At 42.3% G+C, this 27,368-nt stretch overlaps 1 protein-coding gene across 4 annotated transcripts in view; it reads right to left on the bottom strand.

Annotated features, from left to right (window-relative positions):
• The window catches only part of NCOA7 (nuclear receptor coactivator 7), a 211,120-nt gene that overhangs the window by 19,088 nt on the left and 164,664 nt on the right, over positions 1–27,368 (bottom strand). For 3 of the 4 annotated variants that reach the window (XM_056566476.1, XM_056566477.1, XM_056566479.1), the window contains 3 exons: positions 27,110–27,294; positions 22,268–23,133; positions 17,802–17,970 (listed from right to left, as the gene is read on the bottom strand). In XM_056566476.1, coding sequence (XP_056422451.1) covers positions 17,802–17,970; positions 22,268–23,133; positions 27,110–27,294 — 1,220 coding nt within the window. The remainder of the gene's footprint in view (positions 1–17,801; positions 17,971–22,267; positions 23,134–27,109; positions 27,295–27,368) is intronic. The other variant, XM_056566480.1, reaches the window with a different exon arrangement.

Below are 27,368 nucleotides of genomic sequence, written 5' to 3'. Positions count from 1 at the left end.
TTCTCTGAGTTGACCACTAGCTGTGCACTGAGGCTCTGTGACATGCCCCGGCTCACAGAGCAGGCTGATTGACAAGCCTGAAGCATGTACAGAGCCCTGCTTGTGCCACCTAAACTTCCTGTATTTTGTCTCAGCACAAAAGACACACAGGCAATAGCTGCAGGGACAATACAGCGGAAGGACCCCTAGTAGTAAGAGGTATGGAGCATTTATTTATTTTTTTACCCAAAATACACACATTTTCTAACAAATGTATATTACAAATATACATATATTATCTACATTGTATAAAATCTTTATTACAATGCAGATTTAAAATGTTTGAAATATATAAACTTATTTGAAACTCAGACAGCCTCATAGTAGACACTCATAAATTAGAGCATCTTGCATATCAATATCAGGTATTCTTAAATAGGGGTCAAGCAGAACACATATATTCAAATATATAGGGAACTATAAAACATTCAATAATTATAACCAAAATCTGTAGCATAATAATAAGATATCAATGGCTGCAAAATGTTCACCTGGGTCTCCCTAAATTGATGCAATCTCCTCACAGCATAACATTAAAGGGGGGGGGGGTGGTCAAGTGGATAGGACCACAGGACACAGGATAAATGACTGATTGCACAATCACACGATCTCCTGAACGGGACCAGGTTCTATGAGAAGAGCACATGCACGTACTCTGTTAATTCTCTATGGGAGCGCTGAAGAGACTGAAGTGCTGTACTGTAGCATCTCTGGAAATTGAAATAAATCACTTCTACAATATTATTTCTGTCCATCTGCATATTACTCACTCCTGAATGCTGTAGGATACCCCCATGTTAAGAGAGAGGAGACTAATCCCAATTGGATCCTGCACACTGGTCGCAGGACCAGCACAACTACTTATACAGGGTTCTGTCCTGAACGTAGTTAATTATTACAGATCTTAAATTACAGAAAACTCAAAATATTGCATCCGCTTAAGCTGCAGAAAGACTGGTTAATAGAGAAGTAGGTCAATTGGAAACTCTGCTAGAGTAATAAGAACTAAAAAATGAAACCAGGGTAAAAGGACTTTGATGTTTCTTTAAATATAGAGACATTTCTCTGTACAGCTAAAAAGGTAATCATGCTAAAATAAATGATTTCCATGTCACAATTTATACAAAAAAAATAACATGAAATATTTTATACATTTTCACACTAAGCATGGGGAAGTACAGGATCACAGTACAAACAACACAGGCCCCACCATCAAATTTCCTTTTTCTTCTTTATAGCTCACGTCACAGAGCAAGCTCAGAAAACTCAAATGTCTTGCTATAATTCTTTACTAACCGGTCTTTCCTTCTCCAGACTCTCCCCTCTCCTGTGCATCCTGAATGCAGCAGCAGTCTAATCTTTATGTCCAGCCGCAACACTAATGATTTCACTGTGTGCTAGTCATCTATGCAGAGCTCTCCACAATGCTGCTCCTCCCTACATCTTCTCCCACATCTCTGTCTATCATCTCACCCTTGCTCTGTTTTCCCTGTTAAAGTAGGTATTAAATGGGCACTGTCCCCCTTCTGGGTGTCCCTCCTGGCAGTCTAGGGGAGGCGTGTGTGGCCATTAGGTTCCTCCCCTCCCTGCAACCCCTGGGCATCTTGGCTTCGGTCAAGATGCCATCAGTTTACGGCTACTCGGCTGATACCTTGGTTAGCGCCTAGGTTTAAGCCAGGAGCATTTTCGGCCCCTTAGTAGCTTCTGCGAAAAAGGGGCATTGAACCTGGATCCTTGCAGGTGCCTTTTGACCCGGAGGTGAAGGGTAGGTTTGGTGGGGGGCCTCTCTCCTGTTGGAGAAGGGCTTAGTGATAGACCGCATCCTTTGTGCACGTTTTTTTTAGTGTGACACCTTTGCACTTTTTCTTGCACTTTGGGTGATAGAGAGCATGCGCCTCGGCTCTTAATAAAAAAAAAAAAAAAACTGTCAGAATCTAAAACTTTTTATATGTTATAAATCTTGGGAAAACATTTCATACATTTTTTTTATCATCTTTTTTATAGAAATCGTGGGGTCCTCAGAACATCCAGAACATAATCATGTCTGGCTGCAGCATCATCTTTGTCCAAGCTGAAGCACAGGCTGGGACAAAGTTCAGTAAGTGAGGACAAGACTAGCACTCCTCTGTGTTCAGTCCTGTCCTATCAGACTGCAGCATGGTAACAGAGAGGAAGGGGTTACAGAGCAATCTGCCGTGATTGGATGATGAGACTCAGCACAGCACAGCAGACTTAGGGAGGAAGTGAATGCATAGTGAGGAAAGGCGGGCTCAGTGCTTGCCTCAGACATGACCCTTCCTGAGCAGTGGATGCCAGAATGAGTGAGCAGCAGAATTGAGGAATTTGTGAGCCAAATACAGAAGCTAGACACATATAAAAGAGCTTTTAAGCACCCACAAGACCTAGTAAGTAACACCTATAGGCTCTCTTTTTTTCTGTCTTATGACAGGAATGCTTTAAATATATTTGTTGTTTACTCAATAAAACATGTTTGTCTCCATCTTGTTTGCACACACAGGAGTTAAGTTTCTATTTAGCTTCTGGTATCTGGTTTACCAGAAATGAAACTTACTGCTTGGGAATATATCCAGGTTCTAGCTTTAATAGATGGCATTGTTTCGTTTCTGCAACACTGTGGAATGTATAGCAGTTAATACTAACTGAAATATAGTCATGTGTAATAATATTATTCACACATCATGCATTAAATATGGTTGTCGAGTGAAACTTATTTAACCAACGTGCCCAGACTGCCTGATAAAACAATAAAACATTCCCTCATAGCCTCCAGTGTTAGGGTTCCCCGTCTGCGGCCCGTCTCAGCTGAACTTCTTGCCCAGAGCTGTAGATGGGAATTCACAGCCTTGATCAGCCAATCACCAGCCGCAGCGGTGTCCTGCCTCAGCCAGTGAATGGCACTGTTAGTTACCTCAGCTGCAGACGCTACAATATGCAGCTCAGGTAAGCGCAGAGTCATGTCCCCAGACAGGGTGCCCAGGCTACGAGGAAGGAGAGTTTTATTAGGCAGCCTTGGCACTTATTTAAATAAAAATGTCACTGGACAACCCTTTTTTATATGTATTTTTCAAGTTACTGACTTTGAATGGATCGCTATAAAAGTTGTGTAAAATGCCCAATAAATCAAATAAGAGCTTTTTCACTCCATTGAGGTGTGTGAAGAGAGGTTTTTTCACTATAGTATGCTATAATATCTTTGTTAGACCAAGGCTGGCATTCTTTGGGTAGGTTTATGCTCTGTACATATTGATATAAGATTGTGTGAACATTCTGCTAATGATCTAAGGGTAACATCTTCCATAATCCAAACTTTACTCACATTCCCTGAAAAGTACCTGTCATCAAACCATATTTTCTAAACTAACTTAGATTATATTCCCTAACTACTCCTAACACCCCTCCTGCCCTTAAATTTTTCTCCAAGCTTTAAAAAAGCTCTATGTCATACAGTACAGCGCTACCTACTGCCCGTTATTTTCAATTACATTAACCCCTTCACGACGAGTGACGTACATGTACGGCGCCGCGAAGTGTCACTTGGCGCGCGGCGACATACATGTACGTCGCAGGGTTCCGGGAGCGCCGCGTCACCGATAGCGGTGATCGGGCCAGGATGACTGCTGTTATCTAACAGCAGGCATCCCGGCACATCGCCGAGGGGGGTCCCGAGACCCCCCCATGACCGCGATGCGCGCAAATCGCAGGTCAATTCAGACCTGCGATCTGCGCGATTCCGGGTCATACGGGTCACTGGTGACCCGGAAAATAAGAGGGATCGGGGGTGTCCGAGACACCCTCGATCCCCCTGAAGGGATAGGAGTTGCCGCCTCTCCTATTCCTGCTATTGGTCAGCGACCGACCGATAGCAGACCGGGGGAGGGGGGGGGGGGGGGGGGGTTAAAGTTCGGTTCCCCCGCTTTGCCCACCTATCGGTGTCCGGGCAAAACGGGGGAACCGTCCAGGGAAGGTCGGCGCTAAAGGTCCCTTACCTGGATCCCGGATCGCGATCCTCCCCCACGTGCGGCGGCAGCAATACTTCCGGGTCCTGCTAGGTGAGTTGTTGCCTAGCAGCATCCGGAGGGCCACAGTTTACAGTGGTCTCTACATCGTGGCCCTCCAGATGTTGCAAAACTACAACTCCCAGCATGCCCAGACAGCTGTTTGCTGTGTGGGCATGCTGGGACTTGTAGTTTTGCAATATTTAGAGGGGTTCAGGTTGTAGATCACTAAGTGGTCTCAAACTGTAGCCCTCCAGATGTTGCAAAACTACAACTCTCAGCATGCCCAGACAGCAGTTTGCTGTCTGGGCATGCTGAGAGTTGTAGTTTTGCAACATCTGGAGGGCCACAGTTTTGAGACCACTGGACAGTGATTTACAACCTGAACCCCTCTAAATCTTGCAAAACTACAACTCCCAGCATTCAGGAACAGCATAAGGCTGCCTTGGCATGCTGGGAGTTGTACTTGCATGCCTCCAGCCATTGCATAACTACATTTCCCAGCATGCCCTTCAGCAATCAGTACATGCTGGGAGTTGTAGTTTTGCAACAGCTGGAGGCACACTGGTTGAAAAATACTGAGTTAGGTCATAGAACCTAACTCAAGGTTTTCCAACCAGTGTGCCTCCAGCTGTTGCAAAACTACAACTCCCAGCATGCATGGTCTGTCAGTGCATGCTGGGAGTTGTAGTTTTGACCCCCCCCCCCCTCCCATGTGAATGTACAGGCTACATTCACACTGGCGGCAGATTACAGCGAGTTCCCCGCTACAAATTTGAGCTGCCGCAAATTTTCCGCCGCAGCTCAAACTCCTAGCGGGAGACTCAGTGTAATCCGTCGTCAGTGTGAATGTAACCTAAAAACACTACACTACACTAACATAAAATAAAGAGTAAAACACTACATATACACACACGTACACTGCCGCCCCCCCCCCCCCCCCCCCCCCCAATAAAAATGAAAAACGTATTGTATGGCAGTGTTTCTAAGATGGAGCCTCCAGCTGTTGCAAAACAAATACTCCCAGCATTTCTGGACAGCAATTGACTGTCCAAGCACGCTGGGAGTTTTGCAACAGCTGGAGGCACCCTGTTTGGGAATCACTGGCATAGAATACCCCTATGTCCACCCCTATGCAAGTCCCTAATTCAGGCCTCAAATGCGCATGGCGCTCTCACTTTGGAGCCCTGTCGTATTTCAAGGCAACAGAATAGGGTCACATATAGGGTATCGCCGTACTCGGGAGAAATTGCCTAACAAATTTTGGGGGGCTTTTTCTCCTTTTACCCCTTATGAAAAGGAACAGTTGGGGTCTACACCAGCATGTTAATGTAAAAAAATAAACATTTTTACACTAACATGCTGGTGTTGCCCTATACTTTTCATTTTCACAAGAGGTAAAAGGGAAAAACGCCCCCCAAAATTTGTAACGCAATTTCTCCCGAGTACGGAGATACCCCATATGTGGGCGCAAAGTGCTCTGGGGGCGCACAACAAGGCTCAGAAGGGAGAGTGTGCGCCATGTACATTTGAGGTGATTTGCACAGGGGTGGGTGATTGTTACAGCGGTTCTGACAAACGCAAAAAAAAAACACACACCCACATGTGACCCCATTTTGGAAACGACACCCCTAACGGAATGTAATAAGGGGTGCAGTGAGAATTTACACCCCACAGGTGTCTGACGGATCTTTGGAACAGTGGTCCGTGAAAATGAAAAATTTTGCACAGCCCACTGTTCCAAAGATCTGTCAGACACTAGTGGGGGGGTAAATGCTCACTGTACCCCTCATTACATTCTGTGAGGGGTCTAGTTTCCAAAATGGCATGCCATGTGTTTTTTTTTTTTGTTGCTGTCCTGGCACCATAGGGGCTTCCTAAATGCGACATGCCCCCCCGAGCAAAATTTGCTCTCAAAAACCCAAATATGACGCCTTCTCTTCTGAGCATTGTAGTTCGCCCGCAGTGCACTTCAGGTCCATTTATGGGGTACCTCCATACTCAGAAGAAATGAGGTTACAAATTTAGACCCATGACCTGAGGAAGAGGGGTGATCCCTCGAAACGCGTTGTCTGTCCTGTCTGTCCTTTATGAAGCAATAAAGACTGAATTCTTTACCACACCTGAAGTCTCTCACCTAATTGACCACCAACACGGATCCTGCGAGCGCCAGAGGAGTATCTGATTTTTCCATTCTGTGACCTCTGCCATGGGCACAGAACACGCATCTTGACTGAACCGCCTCGACTATCTCGAGAAACGGAAGGATACAGGCTGCCGCGGATCACATCATTTCCATGCCATGTGTTTTTTTTTTGCTGTCCTGGCACCATAGGGGCTTCCTAAATGCAACATGCCCCCAGAGCAAAATTTGCTCTCAAAAAGCCAAATATGACGCCTTCTCTTCTGAGCATTGTAGTTCGTCCGCAGTGCACTTCAGGTCCACTTATGGGGTATCTCCATACTCAGAAGAGATGGGGTTACAAATTTTGGGGGTCTTTTCTGCTATTAACCCTTTAAAAAATTTGAAATTTGGGGGAAAACCAACATTTTAGTTTTTTTTTTTTTTTACATATGCAAAAGTCGTGAAACACCTGTGGGGTATTAAGGCTCACTTTATTCCTTGTTATGTTCCTCAAGGGGTCTAGTTTCCAAAATGGTATGCCATGTGTTTTTTTTTTTTGCTGTTCTGGCACCATAGGGGCTTCCTAAATGCGACATGCCACCCAAAAATCATTTCAGAAAAACGTACTCTCTAAAATCCCCTTGTCGCTCCTTCGCTTCTGAGCCCTCTACTGCGGCCGCCGAACACTTTACATAGACATATGAGGTAGGTCCTTACTCGAGAGAAATTGGGTTACACATACAAGTATACATTTTCTCCTTTTACCCCTTGTAAAAATTCAAAAATTGGGTCTACAAGAACATGCGAGTGTAAAAAAAATGAAGATTTTGAATTTTCTCCTTCACTTTGCTGCTTTTCCTGTGAAACACCTAAAGGGTTAAAACATTTACTGAATGTCATTTTGAATACTTTGGGGGGTGCAGTTTTTATAATGGGGTAATTTATGGGGTATTTCTAATATGAAGACCCTTCAAATCCACTTCAAATCTGAACTGGTCCCTGAAAAATTGTGAGTTTTAAAATTTTGTGAAAAATTGGAAAATTGCTGCTGAACTTTGAAGCCCTCTGGTGTCTTCCAAAAGTAAAAACTCGTCAATTTTATGATGCAATCATAAAGTAGACATATTGTATATGTGAATCCCCAAAAAATTTTTGGGGGGGAATATCCATTTTCCTTACAAGCAGAGAGCTTCTAAGTTAGCAAAATGCAAAATGTTTATTTTTTTCATCAAATTTGGGGATTTTTCACCAAGAAAGGATGCAAGTTACCAGAAAAATTTACCACTATGTTAAAGTAGAATATGTCACGAAAAAACTATCAGAATCAGAATGATAAGTAAAAGCATTCCAGAGTTATTAATGTTTAAAGCGACAGTGGTCAGATTTGCAAAAAAGGGCTTCGTCCTAGAGGTGAAAATGGGCTCAGTCCTTAAGGGGTTAAACACATATAAAGGTTGAGATTTTTAACAGCAAGTAAATAAGTCTCCTATAATTACATAAGGAACAATATACCGTATATACTCGCGTATAAGCCGACCCGAATATAAGCCGAGGCCCCTAATTTTACCCCAAAAACCCAGGAAAAGTTATTGACTCGACTATAAGCCTAGGGTGGGAAATACATCATCCCCCCATGTAATCATCCAGACCCCGTCATTATCCCCCCTCAATCCCTTCATCAGTGGTCTTTGACCTGCGGACCTCCAGATTTTGCAAAACTACAACTCCCAGCATGCCTGGACAGCCATCGGCTTTCCAGGCATGCTGGGATTTGTAGTTTTGAAACCTCTGGAGGTCTGCAGGTTGAAAACCACTGCGGCCTTCATCATTATCCCCCCCTACCCCCCTCATCATCACCGCCTGTCAATCCCTTCATCAGTGGTCTTCAACCTGCGGACCTCCAGATGTTGCAAAATTACAACTCCCAGCATGCCCGGACAGCCATCGGGCTGTCCATTTTCACCGGGGGGGGGGGGGGGGGGCCTCTTCTCCGCACTTCGGGCCCGACCCCTGACTAGTGATATTGCCTTGACGACGACGCACAGGGACATTGCGCATGAACGTCCCTGTGCGTCGTCGTCAAGGAGACGTCAGTAGTCTGGGGCCGGGCGCGGAGAAGAGGCCCCCCGGTGAAAATGGACAGCCCGCAACGACAAATCCTCCCCACCGGACTGTCCCTGCATGAATTGTAGCTGAGATATTCCCTTAAAACAAGGTTTTTGTAAGATAAAACTGTGTAGAATATAAAATAAAGTTATTATAGTGCTGTAGATCCATGAGATTAGTCATTGTTGGGTTAAGAAACCGAATGCGCAAAGATCTTGTTATCCAGAGTACTATCAATAATTAAAAAGATGAGATTCCACTTATATTTTATTAGTCTATTCAGCAGATGGTTAGCAGCTTAACTGTGCCAATTTTACAGTTGTGCAAGCAGTAGAGTGGTAGCTGTCTGGCATACCAATATTTCTGCTGGCTTAATCAAAATTAGTCTCAGACAATACGTTCCATCTCACTGCACAGTGCTCAGGGATTTTGCCTCAACGTAAAGTCTGCATTGCTTAAAGTGTACCTCCAATACTTCCTTCACTTCTTTGACAGAATGACGTTTGAATGCTATATCAAACAGTGCTGCACTATAGAGTGCCTGTTCTCACCTGCATTAGGAGATGGAGCTTCACGCTCCATATCTATGGTGCCCATCCTCAGTGCAAGAGCCAGCGTGGAGAATTACATTACACTGGATCTGGCTCTGGAGACAGGTACTATGGAGCAAGAGTGGGAAGCCTGGTCTCAAAATGCATATTGAAATGCAGGGTGAGCGGGCGTTCAGAAAGTTTTCTGAGCACCCCAAAATCTAAGTGCACAAAATAAAATGTGGAAACCTTTTTATATTTGCTCAAACAATATACTATATAACAAAAATGCCAACACCTGACCATCTATATGAACTTGTTAGACAGCTCATTTCAAGACCATTGGTCATTAATGTGGAGCTGGGTCCCCTTTGACATCTATAAAAGTCTCCCTTTTAGAATACTTAGACCACCATTTACAGATGTAGTAGCTTCAGAGGCATCTGCCTCACCACACCCTATGCATACCAGGAGGGGAAAAGAGAAAAGCAAGATTAAGAATGCAAGGCAACCTTAGTACATTTAATTAAAGTGCAACTGTCATGACATTTTGGTGCAATAACCTGCACACAGCCTTTGTACTGTGTGCAGGTGGTGGGTATAGCAATGTTTTTACCTGAAATTTGGCGGCTTTCATGACTGCAAAAAAGGCTTTTATTCAAAGCCACTGACTGTCGGATAGGCGTGGTGCGAGGTACGCGATGCCCCGCCGTCGCCACGCCTACCCCATATGTCCGCGGTGGGACCTCTGTGTGATTGACACACAGGTCCCAGCGCATGCGCTTCAGCAAATCTGCTGTGTGTCATCCAGCAAACTCTAGCTCCCGCCGCCGTCTTCCTCCTCAGTTAGCCTGCGCAGTGCTAGGTGCAGAGAGCGCGCTTCCTCTCTGACTAGTATTGAGAACTAACCTGATTGCGTGCTGCGCTGGGACCTGTGTGTCAATCACACAGAGGTCCCAGCGCCGACATACGGGGTAGGCGTGGGGGTGGCGGTGGCGGGGCATCGCGTACCTCGCACCACGCCTATCCGACCGTCAGTGGCTTTGAATAAAAGCCTTTTTTGCAGTCATGAAAGCCGCCAAATTTCAGGTAAAAACATTGTTATACCCACCACCTGCACACAGTACAAAGGCTGTGTGCAGGTTATTGCACCAAAATGTCATGACAGTTGCGCTTTAACTGGACACCGTAAGTCTATTGGAAAGAATTAGTTGGTGGCACTTTGCAAACACTATTCCTAAAACAAAAATGGTCATAATTTGGGGCTGGATTTAGCTAGAAATAAATATTCTCCATGGAACAATACCTTAAAGGAAAGTTAAAGGAAGCCTGTCATCAGTTTTATGTTGCCCAAACCTCATGCAGCATAAAACTGGGGTAGGCAGCGCTATACTGGGACTCCACTATGAATTACTCTAATACGCTTGGGTGTTTCAGAGTTTAAATCATAGTTTAACCCCTTAACACATAATCAGGTACATGTACGTGGTGATTAAGGATGACTTACAGCATCACCACATACAAGTACCTGATGATTTTAAACTGTCACAGTGCCACCGGGCGCTGAGACAGTTTAGTGAGCTCGGCTGTACAGCACAGCCAAGCATCCCTAAAGCCGATCAGGGATAAATCGCAGTGGTCCCCGGCCAGCGACTGCTCCTATTGGACCAATAGGAGCAGTCGCTGGCCGGGGACCACTGCGATTTATCCCTGATCGGCTTTAGGGATGCTTGGCTGTGCTGTACAGCCGAGCTCACTAAACTGTCTCAGCGGACCGTCAGTACTGACAGATCAATAGGAGTGACTTTCGCCAGGTCTCCTCCTCCTCCTCCCCTACTCCGGAGCCTCAGCAGGTGAAGCAATCAGAGGAGAGGAGGGGCCCAGTCAGAGGAGACCAGCCGCAGCAATCAGGATCGGAGCTGTAATCCAATCCTGAGTTGACCTTATAGAAGCTCCGGTCACTGTGATCGCAGCATCTATAAGAGTTACAGAAGGAGGGCTCCCTTGGTTCCTCATCGGCGCCTCGCAGCAATGCAGTCACAAAGCACTGATGGTAGCCATGGCAACCACAGACCTAACAATGGCCTCCATTGTCATGGCTACATAAGCCGATCTAAGGCAGAGCCTGCCTCGCCGTACTATGCCTGTCAGTGTAACACTGACAAGAATAGGCATAGAACAGTGCAATAGAAATGTTTACTGCACTCATGTGTGATCAGTTAAAAAAAAAAAGTGTAAAAAAATAAATAAATAATATAATATAATATAATAAAAACGTCAAAAAAAAAAAAATTATATATATTTTGACATATACATATCATGTGTCCAAAAATTGTCCCCCTTAATTCGTCAACTCAATGCGTCCTGGAATAAAAAAATAAAATTAAATACATTTTATAGTGTAAATGTAATAAACCTAAAGTATAAAAAGTATATAAATTAGGTATCGCCATAATCATACTGTCCATTGGATAGAGGGATAAGATGTCTAGGTGCGGAGTACCCCTTTAAGGAGTTAAAAGTTATTACTATTTTCAGAGACACATATCAGATTTGAAAAATGGAGCTTGGTCATTAAGGTCAAAACCGGCCAAGTAGTAAAGAGGTTAAAAATTCTGCTGGGACTCCGGTACCTATCTATACACAGAGAGAAACACTCATAATTCAGGCTGCCCAAGCGGGAAGCCGCCTCCCGCCTCAGGAACCCACCCCAATGACTGGGTCCGTGCAGCATTTTAAAACTAGGATTAAAATGAATTAAAACTATTAAAACACTATTTTATATTACGCATAACCATATCAGAGAAATTCATATAGTGTCCTGGAATCACACTGCCTACACTAATTTTATGCTGCAGCATTTTTGTGCAGCTGTTGCCCCATCTGCTTGTTGCTTATGTATCTTTAGGTATTAAATAAAGTTGAAGGAATTGCCTTTCCAGGGCAGCATATTTAATACCTTCTGACTGCAGGTCAGAATTCCAGGCCAGCCTCTAGGATGGGTAAGGCAGAAGAATAGGAGGGGCATATGAGCTCTCAGGTGGATGCCCCCTCTCTTTTACACCTTTTTTTGGAAATGGGAAAGATCTATATCTTCCACTATGAATCAGATACCCAAATATTTATTTTATTTTTGGGTTCACATTGATTGCCCTATCTATGGATACCTGTCATGATCCACCTATTGCATAAGGGAAATTAGTTTTGCCCATCTGGTACAAGGCTTAACTGGGTATGGACGCCTAGACAGAAAAGGCATGTGTAGGCTTGTAGGCTCATTTTAAATGGAGTAGGGTGAGGAGTCCACCCAAATATGACAGGAGTTGCAGGTATGCCTCCTTGAATCTACACTGCTCAAAAAAATAAAGTGAACACTAAAATAACACATCCTAGATCTGAATGAATGAACTAATCGTATGAAATACTTTAGTCTTTACATAGTTGAATGTGCTGACAACAAAATCACACAAAAATTATCAATGGAAATCAAATTTATCAACCTATCAAGGTCTGGATATGGAGTCACACTCAAAATCAAAATAGAAAACCACACTACAGGCTGATCCAACTTTGATGTAATGTCCTTAAAACAAGTCAAAATGAGGCTCAGTAATGTGTGTGGCCTCCACGTGCCCATATGACCTCCCTACAATGCCTGGGCATGCTCCTGATGAGGTGGCGGATGGTCTCCTGAGGGATGTCCTCTCAGATCTGGACTAAAGTATCTGCCAACTCCTGGACAGTCTGTGGTGCAATGTGGCGTTGGTGGATGGAGCGAGACATGATGTCCTAGATGTGCTCAATCGGATTCAGGTTTGGGGAAAAGGCGGGCCAGTCCATAGCATCAATGCCTTCCTCTTGCAGGAGCTGCTGACACACTCCAGCCACATGAGGTCTAGCTATGTATTGCATTAGGAGGAACCCATTGCCAACCGCACCAGCATATGGTCTCACAAGGGGTCTGAGTATCTCATCTCGGTACCTAATGGCAGTCAGGCTACCTCTAGCAAGCACATGTAGGGCTGTGCAGCCCCCCCAAAGAAATGCCACCCCACACCATTACTGACCCACTGCCAATCCGGTCATGCTGGAGGATGTTGCAGGCCGAAATATTCTCCACAGTGTCTCCAGATTTTGTCACATGTGCTCAGTGTGAACCTGCTTTCATCTTTGAAGAGCACAGGCGCCAGTGGCAAATTTCCTTTCTTGGTGTTCTCTGGCAAATGCCAAACGTCCTGCATGGTGTTGAGCTGTAAGCACAACCCCCACCTGTGGACGTCGGGCCCTCATACCACCCTCATGGAACCTGTTTCTGATCGTTTGAGTGGACACATCATCATTTGTGGCCTGCTGGAGGTCATTTTGCAGGGCTCTGGCAGTTCTTCTGCTCCTCCTTGCACAAAGGCGGAGGTAGTAGTCCTGCTGCTGGGTTGTTGCCCTCCTACAGCCTCCTCCACGTCTCCTGATGTACTGGCCTGTCTCCTGGTAGTGCCTCCATGCTCTGGACACTAAACTGAGACACAGTAAACCTTCTTGCCACAGCTCGCATTGATGTGCCATCCTGGATGAGCTGCACTACCTGAGCCACTTGTGTGGGTTGTAGACTCCGTCTCATGCTACCACTAGAGTGAAAACACTGCCATAATTCAAGTGTGACCAAAACATCAGCCAGGAAGCATAGGAACTGAGAATAGGTCTGTGGTCACCACCTGCAGAACAACTCTTTTATTGGGGATGTCTTGCTAATTGCCTTTAATTTCCACCTGTTGTCTGTTCCATTTGCACAACAGCATGTGAAATTGATTGTCAATCAGTGTTGCTTCCTGAGTGGACAGTGTGATTGACTTGGAGTTACATTGTGTTGTTTAAGTGTTCCCTTTATTTTTTTTAGCAGTGTACATTTAAATTTATTATTATTTTCCACAGGGGGGTGGTACAACTAGTCATATTATCTCTAGATAGTAAAAGCTCTAGTGGGTGCCTTTCTGACTACAGAGGTGTTGATTTGCCACCCCAGCAAAGATGCATCTTTTTAGTAACACAGATATGTTAACTACCCCAAATGGAGAACTGTTCACACATTTACCAAAGTTTCTCTGATCATGTGTCTCTAAACTCAGCTGGATTAACCTGTTCAGGACCCAGGGCGTATGCATACACCCTGCATCCTGAGTCCTTAAGGACGTAGGGTGTATGGATACGCCCATGGGAATTCCGGTCCCCGCCGCTAGCCGGTTGGGGACCGGACCCGGATGCCTGCTGAAATCATTTTGCCATGGCATTGCTGGGAGTTGAAGTTCTGTAACATCTGTCCCTTCAGATTTTGCAATTTTCATGAAAATGTTGAAAATTGCTGCTATACTTTGAAGCCCTCTAATTTTTTCAAAAAGTAAAAATATGTCAATTTTATGATGCCAACATAAAGTAGACATATTGTATTTGTGAATCAATATAAAATTTCTTTGGAATATCCATTTTCCTTACAAGCAGAGAGTTTCAAAGTTAGAAAAATGCTAAATTTTCATGAAGAAAGGATGCAAGTAACGACGAAAATTTACCACTAAAATAAAGTAGAATATGTCACGAAAAAACAAATCTCAGAATCAGAATAATCGGTTAAAGCATCTTAGAGTTATTAATGCTTGAAGTGACAGTGGTCAGAATTGCAAAAAATGGCTCCGTCCTAAAGGGGTACTCCGGTGAAAACCTTTTTTCTTTTAAATCAACTGGTAGCAGAAAGTTAAACATATTTGTAAATTACTTCTATTAAAAAATATTAATTCTTCCAGTACTTATAAGCTGCTGAATGCTACAGAGGGAATTCCTTTCTTTTTGGAACACTGATGACATCACGAGCACAGTGCTCTTTGCTGACATCTCTGTCCATTTTAGCAACCATGCATAGCAGATGCATAGCAGATGTATGTTAAGGGCAGCATGGTGGCTCAGTGGTTAGCACTGCTGCCTTGCAGTGCTGGGGACTTGGGTTCAAATCCCACTAAGGACAACAATAAATAATGAGTTATTATTATTATAATAATGTCAGCAGAGAGAACTGTGCTCGTGATGTCATCAGAGAGCATTCCAAAAAGAAAAGAATTTCCTCTGTAGTATTCAGCAGCTAATAAGTACACGAAGGATTAAGATTTTTTAAATAGAAGTAATTTATAAATATGTTCAACTTTCTGGCACCAGTTGATTTAAAAGAAAAAAGGTTTTCACTGGAGTACCCCTTTAAGGTGAAAATGAGCTGCGTCCTTAAGGGGTTAAAAGACATGAGATAACTTTTGAAATGCTAAAATCAACCTTAGCTAGAGAAGCTTAGCTTATACCATGAAGCCAAAAGGTGTTACCTATGAATTTGTCAGTCCATGGACCCACTACACACATATGAATAACAATAGTATACAATGGTATCCAGGTTTTCAGAATTAACTTGATATGTACAACCTACTTTAAAAGTTATGTATTAACTTTGTTTCAATCAACCAATCCAGAAACCAGATCAAAGCTAGTAACCTGAATGGGGAACACTCAGGTTTATATATTAACTGGACTGTTAATGTGCCTATATATAACAAGGTACATTTAGACTTATAACCTTATAAAGAGAATATACAGGGTGGAAATCATGCACTAGTGGTGTTGTAGCATTAGATTAGTTCCTCTCAACTTATATCAAAGCTAAACTAGTGTAGAGTCTGATTTACCATTCCATTTAACACATTATAAAATACTGCTGCTAGGATCAGTTATCTATTATGCGACAGGCCAGCACATGAACATCATAAAGGTAAAGGCATGTTTGCTCCTGAGCATTCAGTGGAATTGTATTTGCGACTGTTCAGCCATTGCATGCACAAGACAGTGACTACATGCTTGCTTATAAAACACTAACAGTATAGGGGGAGACTTACCAAAATCTGTCAAGAGGAAAAGTTGCTAAGTTGTCCACAGCAACCAATCACATAGCAACCAATCTTTCATTTTTCAAAGGTTTAAAAAAAAAAAATGAAAGAAGCAATCTGATTGGTTGCTATGGGCAACTCAACAACTTTTCCTCTTGACAGTTTTTGATAAATCTCCCCCAATATAACTACTATGCAACCAGGATGCAGTTGAAAGAAATATACAAAACAGCCACTTTTTGTATGTGTATGCACTTGCAGGATATACATCATAGTGTAAAAGCTAGTACCGCTCACTCTCCCAGCCAATTACTGGAACACCTGCGCAGGGACGCACCGGTCCCGCCCTCGGCTCTGTATGCAAGCTTATAAGGAAGAAAGTTCGTCCAGCGTAAGGTATGCAGATAAAGTCTTGCTTAACTGAAATAATCCAACAGAAGTCACTTACAGAGAACAGTGTCTAACGCGTTTCGCACCTAGGTGCTTAATCGTAGACTGACACAAAGTACAAACCACACAAGTTAAAATACATGAAGCAGGGTCACATGACCCATTACGTCATTAATTGTAAAACACGCAAGGCAGCCTTTCAAAAACCCGGAATGGAAATGTTCTTTGCGTCCATCAGGATGATATTGCAACTTAACGAATTCTGTAGAGAAAATATTTTATTTTATTCCTTATGGTTTGTGCTTAAGATTTAGGGCTACAGACCATGACACCCCGGTATTCTCAGCGATAACTTCATAGGAATTTAACTGGTCACCAATGCACTTCAGACAAACTCCCATTTCTTGTTTCCGTTGCTACGGGTTACCACCTATTGGACGCAATGTTAACATCTTTACAATTTTATTGCATGGACCTTTCCGGAGCTAAGGGAACAAGAACCACAAATTTATGAATGATGAAGCAGGGCAAAGAAACCTACACATGGATATTTTCAAACCACAACTGTTTTTTTTACACGGGAAACAAAATATACCAAAAATTTATGGACATGTTAGAAATAAATCCAATCTTTTATTTAAGCCTCGCAGATATCTTGTTTCAAGGAGAAATATACAAAATGTTTCTCGGTTGTATAATTTCCTCCTGTGATCACCTCCTCTGGGACCCAATTTAACTTTTTCTATACCGGACACCCTGAGTGATCTCTTATCTCTTTACTCCATTATAATTGACATCAGCAGCAAAACAGTTGTGGTTTGAAAATATCCATGTGTAGGTTTCTTTGCCCTGCTTCATCATTCATAAATTTGTGGTTCTTGTTCCCTTAGCTCCGGAAAGGTCCATGCAATAAAATTGTAAAGATGTTAACATTGCGTCCAATAGGTGACTTCTTGGAACAGAATAAAATAAAATATTTTCTCTACAGAATTCGTTAAGTTGCAATATCATCCTGATGGACTCAATGAACATTTCCATTCCGTGTTTTTGAAAGGCGGCCTTGCGTGTTTTACAATTAATGACGTAATGGGTCATGTGACCCTGCTTCATGCATTTTAACTTGTGTGGTTTGTACTTTGTGTCAGTTTACAATTAAGCACCTAGGTGCAAAACGCGTCACTGTTCTCTGTAAGTGACTTCTGTTGGACTATTTCAATTAAGCAAGACTTTATCTGCATACCTTGCGCTGGACAAACATTCTTCCTTACAAACTGATATACTACATCATAGTTCATGTTGCTTCACAGAGATCCTATTTCACTGATGTAAATGAGCTACTAAAAATCAAATTTCAATTGGGGCCCTTCACACTATACATAGTATTCAATATCTTGTCTACTGACAATTTCACTTTTAGGGTCTATTCACACGTACAGTATTCTGCACAGAATTTCAAGCTGTGTTCAGTGATTCAGTTTACATTGAAATCTGCAACAGAAAATCCTGCACATCAAATCTGCGCAGAATACTGTACGTATGAATAGAGCAGTAAGCATCAGCATCTATATGTTCAATGTGCTTAGCAGGAATCCGCATTTGAGTGACCACGTTCCCTTTCAATGATTTTTCTAATTTCCTTTAAAACATAAAAAGTCTATGTAAGTAGCCTAGTACATAAAATACTAACCTCTCCTGTGGAACTGCAAACCAGTATTCAGGCTGTTTTCTCTTCCTTGCATACTGTTGCACCATTGCTGCAGTTTGGGTGGCAAAGGACTTCCTCATAGGTTTCCCCACCTTGATACATAAGAACATGGGAGGGATCTTGCTTTTTTCTTCTTTAGATGGCAACATATCTGGGTGAGAAAGAAATAATTTTTTTACTGCACTCTGCCATAAGGTTTCTAATCTGGTGTATACACTGGGAGCCTTATAGTGGATCTGTATATACAAGTGGTAGAAATAAGTATTATGGAACGTTCACACTAGGGATCGACCGATTATTGGTATGGCCGATATTATCGGCCGGTAATCACGATTTTGGGCATTATCGGCAATTATCTTGCCGATAATGCCCCGCCCCCCGCACCGCGACCGCCACCCCCCCGACCCGCCGCACCGCGTCGCACCCCCCACCGTGATGCTGGGCGGTATACCGGTATGGATTTTTGCCCATACCGCTATACCGGTCGGGCCCCTCCCCCACCCTCCGAGTCAATAAAAAAATTAAACTTACCCGTAATGGGCGTGGTCTGGGACATCCATCGTTCCTTCCTGTAGTGTCCGGGGGCGTTCCGGGTGAAGAGTGAACCGGTCCGGGCTGTCCTTCTCCGGCGGTCATCTTCTCCACTCTGGGCAGGCTCCGGCCTAGTACACTGCATAGACGCCGCTACGCCGTGACGTCAGGTGCGTCGCTGCGCACGGGCGTCACTGCGCAGCGGCGTCTATGCAGCGTACTAGGCCGGAGCCTGCCCGGAGTGGAGAAGAGGACCCCCGAGAAGAAGGACAGCCCGGACCGGTTCACCCTCCACCCGGAACGCCCCCGGACACTACATGAACGATGGATGGATGGCCCGGACCACCCTGACAGGTAGGGGGAGAGAAGCGGGTGGTGGCGGCGGCGGCCTATGGCCCCGCAAAAGCCACTGCAGATCATTGATTTAAAGCGCCCGCTTTAAATCAATGATCTGCAGCGGTGTCGCAGGGGGTTAAATAGCCGATTACTTATACCGGAATATCGGTATAAGTTATCGGCTATCGGCCCTAACCTGCACCGATTATCGGTATCGGCCCTAAAAAAACGATATCGGTCGATCCCTAGTTCACACACATACGCAAATTTGATGCGCAGGATTTTTTCTTAAGGTCCAATAGCTACCTTACCTGGTCCTCTGAGTCTTAGCTGGCTTGGTGACTGATCCATGTAATCTGCCTAAAACAGCCTTCAACAATGTAATGCAATAGTATTACATTGATCTATGTATGATAGGCCCCTAGAGAGGGCCATGTTTTAAAAATGTTTTTAAAAATATAAACCCAATAAAAATTTTAATCACAACCTTTTCCCATTTTCCAATAAAACTTTGTAAACAAACAAAAAGAAAAAAAAAACAACATATTTGGTATCGCTGCATGTGTAAATGTCAAACTATTAGAATATTACATTCCTCATCATGCTCCGATAACAGCGAAACACCGAAATTGCTGATTTTTGGTCACATCACATCCCAGAAATAATGGAATAAAAAGTGATCAAAAAGCTAGAAAAAAGTTGAACAGTTAAAAACTACAGCTCATCGTGCAAAAATTAAACCCTAACATAGCTCTGTAGGTGAAAATATCAAGTTAGAGGGGTCAAAACACGGCAATTAACAGTTTTTTTTTCTTTTTCAAGTTTAAAATTGTTAACCTGTTAAGGATCAAGGGCCTACATCCTGGTACTTAAGGACCAAGGGCGTATCTGTACACCCTGGTCCCGTTACCAGCATTTGAAGTGTGCTCACAAGCTGGTAATATAATTGCCAGAAACTGCCAGAAGCATGCACACCTATTGAAAAACGTGTCACATCATCATCATCATCATACAGCAAGTTTGGTTTAAGTACTCTATGTATTGAGCATGGCACTGTTTTCTTACACAGTAGTAAGCTTGGTTCTGTTGCTGTATCTAATCTTTGCCATAAGCACACTACGTCACACTTTTTTTTTTTTTTTACAATATTTACATGCTTGAACCATGTTATTTGGTGATGTAGTGCATCACAAACTGTACTGTACCTAAGACTCCCTCATAACCATTTGGCCAGTGCATATGGCTATAACACTAGGCTGACTGTGGGGTGGCACTAAAGGGGTACTCCAGTGGAAAACTTATTTTTTGTTTTTAAAATCAACTGGTGCCAGAAAGTTAAACAAGTTTGTAAATTACTTCTATTAAAAAAAAAAAAATGAATTCTTCCAGTACTTATTAGCTGCTGAATACTACAGAGGAAATTCTTTTCTTTTTGGAACACAGAGCTCTCGACTGACATCACGAGCACAGTGGCGTCTCCAGCATTCATATTTAGGGGGGGCACATGGGGGGCCAGTGACAAAAGTGGGGGGGCAATTTTAAAACGTGTGTGCGTGTATATATATATATATATATATACACACACACATATACATATGTGAGAAAGCCAGCGTGAGGCTGGAGAAACGTAGTCTCTCACATCATGGAATAAATTCACCGTTCCTTTGAACTCTACCTGTGGTGTGCTGCTTCTATATTTTTGTATGCATTGAGGAACCAGTGGACCGAGGTTCAGAATATGCGGACACCCCAATTTCTTTTTTTCTTGACATTTCTGGAGGTGCTGTTCTTATTGGATATTTATATATATATATATATATATATATATATATATATATATATATATATATATATATATATATATATATATATATTACACACACACAATGATTTTTTTTTCCATTTTTGCCATAGATTTTTGGGTAAAATGACTGATGTCATTATAAAGTAGAATTGGTGGCGCAAAAAATAAGCCATCATATGGACTTTTAGGTGCAAAATTGAAAGGGTTAGGATTTTTAAAAGATGAGGAGGAAAAAACAAAAGTGCAAAAATGGAAAAAAGCTCTGTCCTTAAGGAGTTAAAACTTTTGGACACTACCATCAACTTTGATAGCGGCATCTAAAGTGTTAATGTCAGACATCAGCCTGATTGGTGATGTCTGGCATTAGCTGAGGGTTCTAGCTAATGATTTATACAACACAGTGGGAGCAGGCACTGTGCGTACACATACGCCTTGTGTCCTTAGGGCTCATGTACACGGATGGATCCCCAGCATATTTTACGCTGCGGATCCCCCGTCAATGGACCCTACAGTGCTGCCTCCATCTGTGCCTGCTCAAAACGGCAATCCACCACTACGAGCAGACACACTTTTAAGTGTATACTCGCACACATCGCGGCTGTTCTCGGCCTAGCTCAGAGAGCAGGAGCGGCCATGATGTGTGCGAGTATACACATCAAAGTGTGTCTGCTCGTAGCGGAGGATTGCCGTTATGATCAGGCACAGATGGAGGCAGCACTGTAGGGTCCATTGTCGGGGGATCCGCAGTGTAAAATACACTGTGGATCCACCCCTGAATGAGCCCTTAGGGTACGTTCACACGTACAGGATCTGCTGTATATTTTCTGCAGCTGATTTTGCTACCTATTGAAGCTAATGGGTTGCAAAATCAGCTGCACAAAATATGCAGCAAAAATATGCAGCAAAAATATGCAGCAGATCCTGTACATGGGAATGTACCCTTGAGGGGTTAATGAGGGGTTAATGTGTTCACATGTTGTCCTTCCAGAGGGGTCACTTTCCCTCCTCCAGTGTCCATAGGTCACCAACAGGCCACATTACCAGAACAATTTATGTAAAAATCGCGGCAAAAATTGCGCTGTTTTACCGCGATTTACGAAAAATCGCGGTAAAATCGCGCAATTTTTGCCGCGATTTTTCCTAAAAAATTTTGTGATAATGTGGCCTGTTGATGACCTGTGGACACTGGAGGAGGGAAAGTGACCCCACTGGACTGCTACTATACACATCACCCAGCCCCAGGATAGACTGCTGATCAGGGGGAGAGAGGGAGGACACGGGACATCACTCACCTCATATGAAGCGGCCGCTCTGCTGTGTGACCTGTCAGCTCTCGGCCCGTCCTCTCCTGTGCTGGGGGCGGAGCCATCAATGTATTGGGACATCCCTATTTATTTTAAATTGGGGGGGCCCAAGGGGGGGCACGGCCTTATCTAGGGGGGGCCATGGCCCCCTCTGGCCCCCCCCTAGCGACGCCACTGCACGAGCACAGTGCTCTCTGTTGACATCTCTGTCCATTTTAGGAACTGTTCGAGAGCACTGTGCTCGTGCTATGTTCCAAAAAGAAAAGAATTTCCTCTGTAGTATTCAGCAGCTAATAAGTACTGGAAGGATTAATATTTTTTAATAGAAGTAATATAAAAATCTCTAACTTTCTGCCACCAGTTGATAAAAAAAAAAAAAAAAAAAAAAAGTTTTCCACCGGAGTACCCCTTTAAATTCATTAATTTCCTTTAATACAATCACAGCAGATAAGACATGAATACAAGAATCTCACCTTCTATTGGTCCCTGAATTCTTTTCAAAAGCCACAGTTTTAGTTCAGATTCACTGTCCATTTGGGCTTCTTTTTGGCTGTTCTCTTCAGTAGAGCAAGGGGACAGAGAATCAGGAGATTCCTCAGGAGCATGGCCTAACTGCTGCTTCACGTTCTCATTATTTAAAGATACCAGGGTGGGTTCCTTATTCTTCTCTTTAGATTTTAGCTGGATGCAAGTGGAGTCTTTTTCTCGTGGTTTATCACTACCAGTGACACATTCAGTATTCACTGCAGTAGGACTCAAGCAAATTTCGATGTTTTTGGCTTCATCAATTTCTTTTTCACTACTCATATCACCAATATTTACTCTAGCTAGCAAATCAGAGGTTAGGGTCTCACAAGTTATTTCTACTGTCCCATTGCAATTCAGATCTGCCCTAGGAGAAGTAGAGTTTGAAGTCCTGGAATCTTTGACCAGAAGAGTTACTGTATGTCCCTCTGAGTCTTCACAGACATCATTACCATTGTGTAGTGATAAAGAATCTACTAACTCTATGAAGTCCTCATCTCCTAGAGAATGACAAGGTTTTTTTGTTTCAGAATCCAAAATAATGTCAGTGGATTTTTGTTCAGTTTCTTTTGTGACAGTATTATCAATATTTAAATGCACATTGGATAGGTTATCTAGTGTTGTATCCAGCTTTTGTTCAGTAGCTACTTCTGCAGTCTTTTTCTGCTCTTTGGGGTCTACACCTGTAACCCCATTTTGCTTTTTTTCTTTGTTGAGGGATTTGAACTTGCTGAATGGATTGATGTCTTTTTCAGATGAAAGATCTTCCCATTCTCCAGGCCTGTACAAAGGACAAAGATCCTTGGGTATATCGCTGTTGACGGAAAATGTTGGATGGGTGTGGAATGGTAGAAATGAAAATACAAATTAAAAATAAAAAATAAAAACAACAAAAAGCACAAACTAAAATGTAACTAAAATATACTGATACTTTAAAATAAAAACGGTACACAAGTGTAAAATGATATCAACATTAAAAATATAAATGCAAATAATGTCAAAAAGGAAAATATGGTAAATGTGTAGTGAATGACATGGTTGGTGGTAATAAAGTACAGATGATAACTTTAAAGTACAACTGCAAATCAATCATGGTTGCATAACAAATACTGTGTTGGGGAAAAGCCGCAGTAAAACACCCAACAAAACTGTAAAGGATGTCAATGTGTCCTTAGAAATTCAGATCACAACAATATAACTTAACACGCAAAAAGTTACACAATATGTTAAGCGATAAGAAAAAAAAATTTCCGCTAGATTTGAGTTCTACTGATTTGCAAATCGGGTCCCAAGTCAGTCATCAAAAATGAATTACAGTTGACATTGAAAAATGTTGAACAAATCACTGTAGTCACTGTTAAACTGTAAAATCAACAGTTTCATGACTGTGAATAAAGCCCAGCATTTTACACCCATTATGGTAGGGAAGAGTTCAGTTTCATTATATTGGTTTACTTTACTTCATTGGCAGATACCAAGACAATAAAGAATTCTGCTTTCAGATTTCAGTTCTGAAGCCTGCATAGTCTGGAATGCCACTGTATTACACCAGTACAATGTAGTCACAAAGCTACACATCTTTTTAAATCAACTAATACTAAATGGTACATGTAATTAATACTAAATGGTAAATAAATGGTCAAGTGTTTAAAACTGAATAAAGATGTGAAAGGGGAACTCCGGTACACAAGTTCTTATCCCCTATCCACAGGAGTGACCTCCGCTTCATGCACGCATTACTGCCAACCACTGAACAAAGTGGTGCCCAACACGCCCCTCTCCATGTAATCTCTATGGGAAAGCCAGAGATACATGAGCGTTGTATCTTCGGCTCTCCCATAGAGATGCATGGAGAGGGAGTTTTTACCACCTGTCATGATGTCTGGCACCGGGATATGTTTTAACCCCTAACGACCATGGACGTAAATGTACGTCATGGTTTGGCGGAACTACGCGCACCAGGATGTACATTTACGTCCTGTGTATGACCGCGAGCATCGGAACAGTGCTTGCGTCATACACGGCAGGTTCATGCTGCTAACAGCAGCGGATGTCTGTGCGGATGTCCGCCATTAACCCCTCAGGTGCCATGATCAATACAGATCACGTCATCTGCGGCAGTACGGTACATTGAATGGATGATTGGATCGCCTGCAGCGCTGCCGCGGCGATCCAATCATCCAGCATGGCGGCCGGAGGTCCCCTCACCTGGCTCCGGTCGTCTCCCGGGGTCTTCTGCTCTGGTCTGAGATCGAGCAGACCAGAGCAGAAGATCACCGACAATACTGATCAGTGCTATGTCCAATGCATAGCACTGAACAGTATTAGCAATCAAATTATTGCTATAGATAGTCCCCTATGGGGACATAAAAATTGTAAAAAATTCCCTTCCCCAATAAAAATTTAAATTGTCAGTTTTTCCCATTTTACCCCCAAAAAGCGTAAAATGTTTTTTTTTTAATAAACATATTTGGTATTGCTGCGTGCGTAAATATCCAAACTATCAAAATATAGTGTTAATGATCCCGTACGGTGAATGGCGTAAATGTAAAAATTCAAAAAATGCTGCTTTTTTTTGTCACATTTTATTCCAAAAAACATTTATAAAAAAATGATCTAAAAGTTTTATATATGCAAATGTGGTATCGATGAAAAGTACAGATGACGGCGCAAAAAAATGAGCCCTCATACCGCCCTATATACGGAAAAATGAAAAAGTTATAGGTGGTCAAAATAGGGCGATTTTAGATGATTGATTTTGTACAAAAAGTTTTAGATTTTTCTAAGCAGTACAAAAATATAAGTATCTAGCCATGGGTATCATTTTAATCATATTGACCCACAGAATAAAGAACACATGTCATTTTTATCGTAAATTGTACAGTGTGAAAACAAAACTTTCCAAAATTAGCAAAATTGTGGTTTTCATTTTAATTTCCTCCCTAAAAAAATATTTTTTTTGGGTTCGCTGTACATTTTATGGTAAAATGAGAGGTTTCATTACAAAAGTCACTCAAAAAACAAGCCCTTATATGGGTCTGTAGATGGAAATATAAAAGAGTTATGGATTTTAGAAGGCGAGGTGAAAAAAACGAAAACGCTCAAATAAAATTGGCCTGGTCCTTAAGCTTAAAATGGGCTTGGTCCTTAAGGGGTTAAACTCCTGAGCAATCTTGTAGCCCAGAACTTGACATGTTTATGAGACCTATGCAGTGTTAATTTTAACAACAAAATGATTGAGTTTTAGTCACAGTCTTTTTGACAAAAACGACATTTAGTTTAAGTCCCATTTTAGTCATCTGAATTGTAGTTTAAAGGAGATCTGCAGCCTTAGGGTGTCCAAATGCTGGGATCCCCCGCGATCTCCCGTGCGGTTACGCATTGCCGCGGCTCTCCCGTGCAGGAGGCAAGTAGGCCACAGCGTGATGCCGTGGCCGACACTCCCCCTCCATGTGTCTCTATGGGAGAGTCGGAGATGCAGCATTTGTGCATCCCCGCCTCTCTTATAGAGCTGTATGGAGGGGGAGTGTCGTCAACCTCGGCAATGCCGGGTCCCCGTACAGGAGATCACAGGTTAAATAGCTATTAACCTGTTATTTATGGAATTAAAGTTTGAATATTAATTACAGACAAAAAGATTAGTTCTGATGGGATCTATTCGGTAATCTTCTCTAGGTAATGATTTAGTCAGCGGACTTAAACTTCAATAGATTTTAATTATAGTTGTAGACATCAAAAAGTTTTTTTTAATTTAGTTTTTATTCACTGAAAAAGTGCTGTTGACTAAAAGTATAACAAAAATGATTAGTCAACAAAATTAACACTGTACATATGATTGGAATTTCCATATAATTGCATGGGAATTCCAAGCATTATGTCTTCAGACCATGTCATCTAAGGCAAGTCTCAGGTTATGAGATTGCCCAAAGGTTTTAAAACAGAAATCGTCAGACATTATAACAGGTACCATTTAGCAAAGCTCTCTAAACACCATATTACAATCCGGCAGCTGCATTCAAATGCATATATGGATTTGCTGGAGCTTTTGCTGTAATAAATATAACTGTGAGCAAAAAAAGTGACATTTTTTTATCATTAGTTATAACTCAGAGGTTATGGTGCAAAGCCTTAAAGGGGTTGTCGATTTTTATTTATTTATCTATATAATCTGTTAATAAAGTTGGTGATCATGATCCTGTGGTTAAAGGGAATCAGTCAGCTATATTTGCTGCTACGGTCAGCAGACATCATATAATACCTGTTAAAGTATGAAAACAAACTGAACCTTTCCTGGGGTTGACTGTTGTTGCTAAACTTATAAAATCTTTAAATTTTTTCACCATGTGTGCAGAAGGTGGGGCTTGGCATGCATCCTCACCTCTTAACCCTTCTTTGAATGAAGTATAAAGCCATGTATTTAACAATGGGTTGGAAGGTGAGGGCAAGTGAGAAGAAAGTGCCAGGCTGTGACACAAACAGCTCAGGCTTGCTTCCTTGACTGAAAAATAAAAAAAGGTGATTGTATAAGTTTGGGAACCACCATCAGCTCTAGGAAAGGAACAGTTTTCCTTTTTAGTTCTTAATAACCAATAAAGCGGACAGATTCCTGTAAAAAAAACAAGTTAAAAAAAGAAGAGTATAGGTCCGATAATATATGTCCGATGTTTGCTGCATTTTACAAAAAATCATTCCTACTGATTTAAATATGGTGGTAGCATTAAAAAAAACACAGAACATAAGTTAGATAGAGATAGTGTTGAATATATTACACGACTGTAGTTGCAACTTACGATGGCAATGCATCTTTAATCTTCATGTGTGAAATGTCACTATAAAGTGCAACAGACATTACTTCTTCCATGGGACAAATAAGTCCATATTCTTCACAGCCATTCTCGATAACCAGTGGATCAGATTTATGGGGATCAAACATGACATTGTTGGGAGTGACTATCATGACTCCACCAACAACACCCTGTGTACAAAAAGGAGAAATTACATACAGAATAGAATTCATCATTATATGCAAATTTATCACATGTGCCAACA

The sequence above is a fragment of the Hyla sarda genome, chromosome 3 (genome assembly GCF_029499605.1).
Source record: "Hyla sarda isolate aHylSar1 chromosome 3, aHylSar1.hap1, whole genome shotgun sequence".
Taxonomy (NCBI): Eukaryota; Metazoa; Chordata; class Amphibia; order Anura; family Hylidae; genus Hyla; species Hyla sarda.
The sequence above is the reverse complement of the archived record's forward strand: the minus strand, read 5'-3'. Positions and strand labels throughout refer to the sequence as shown.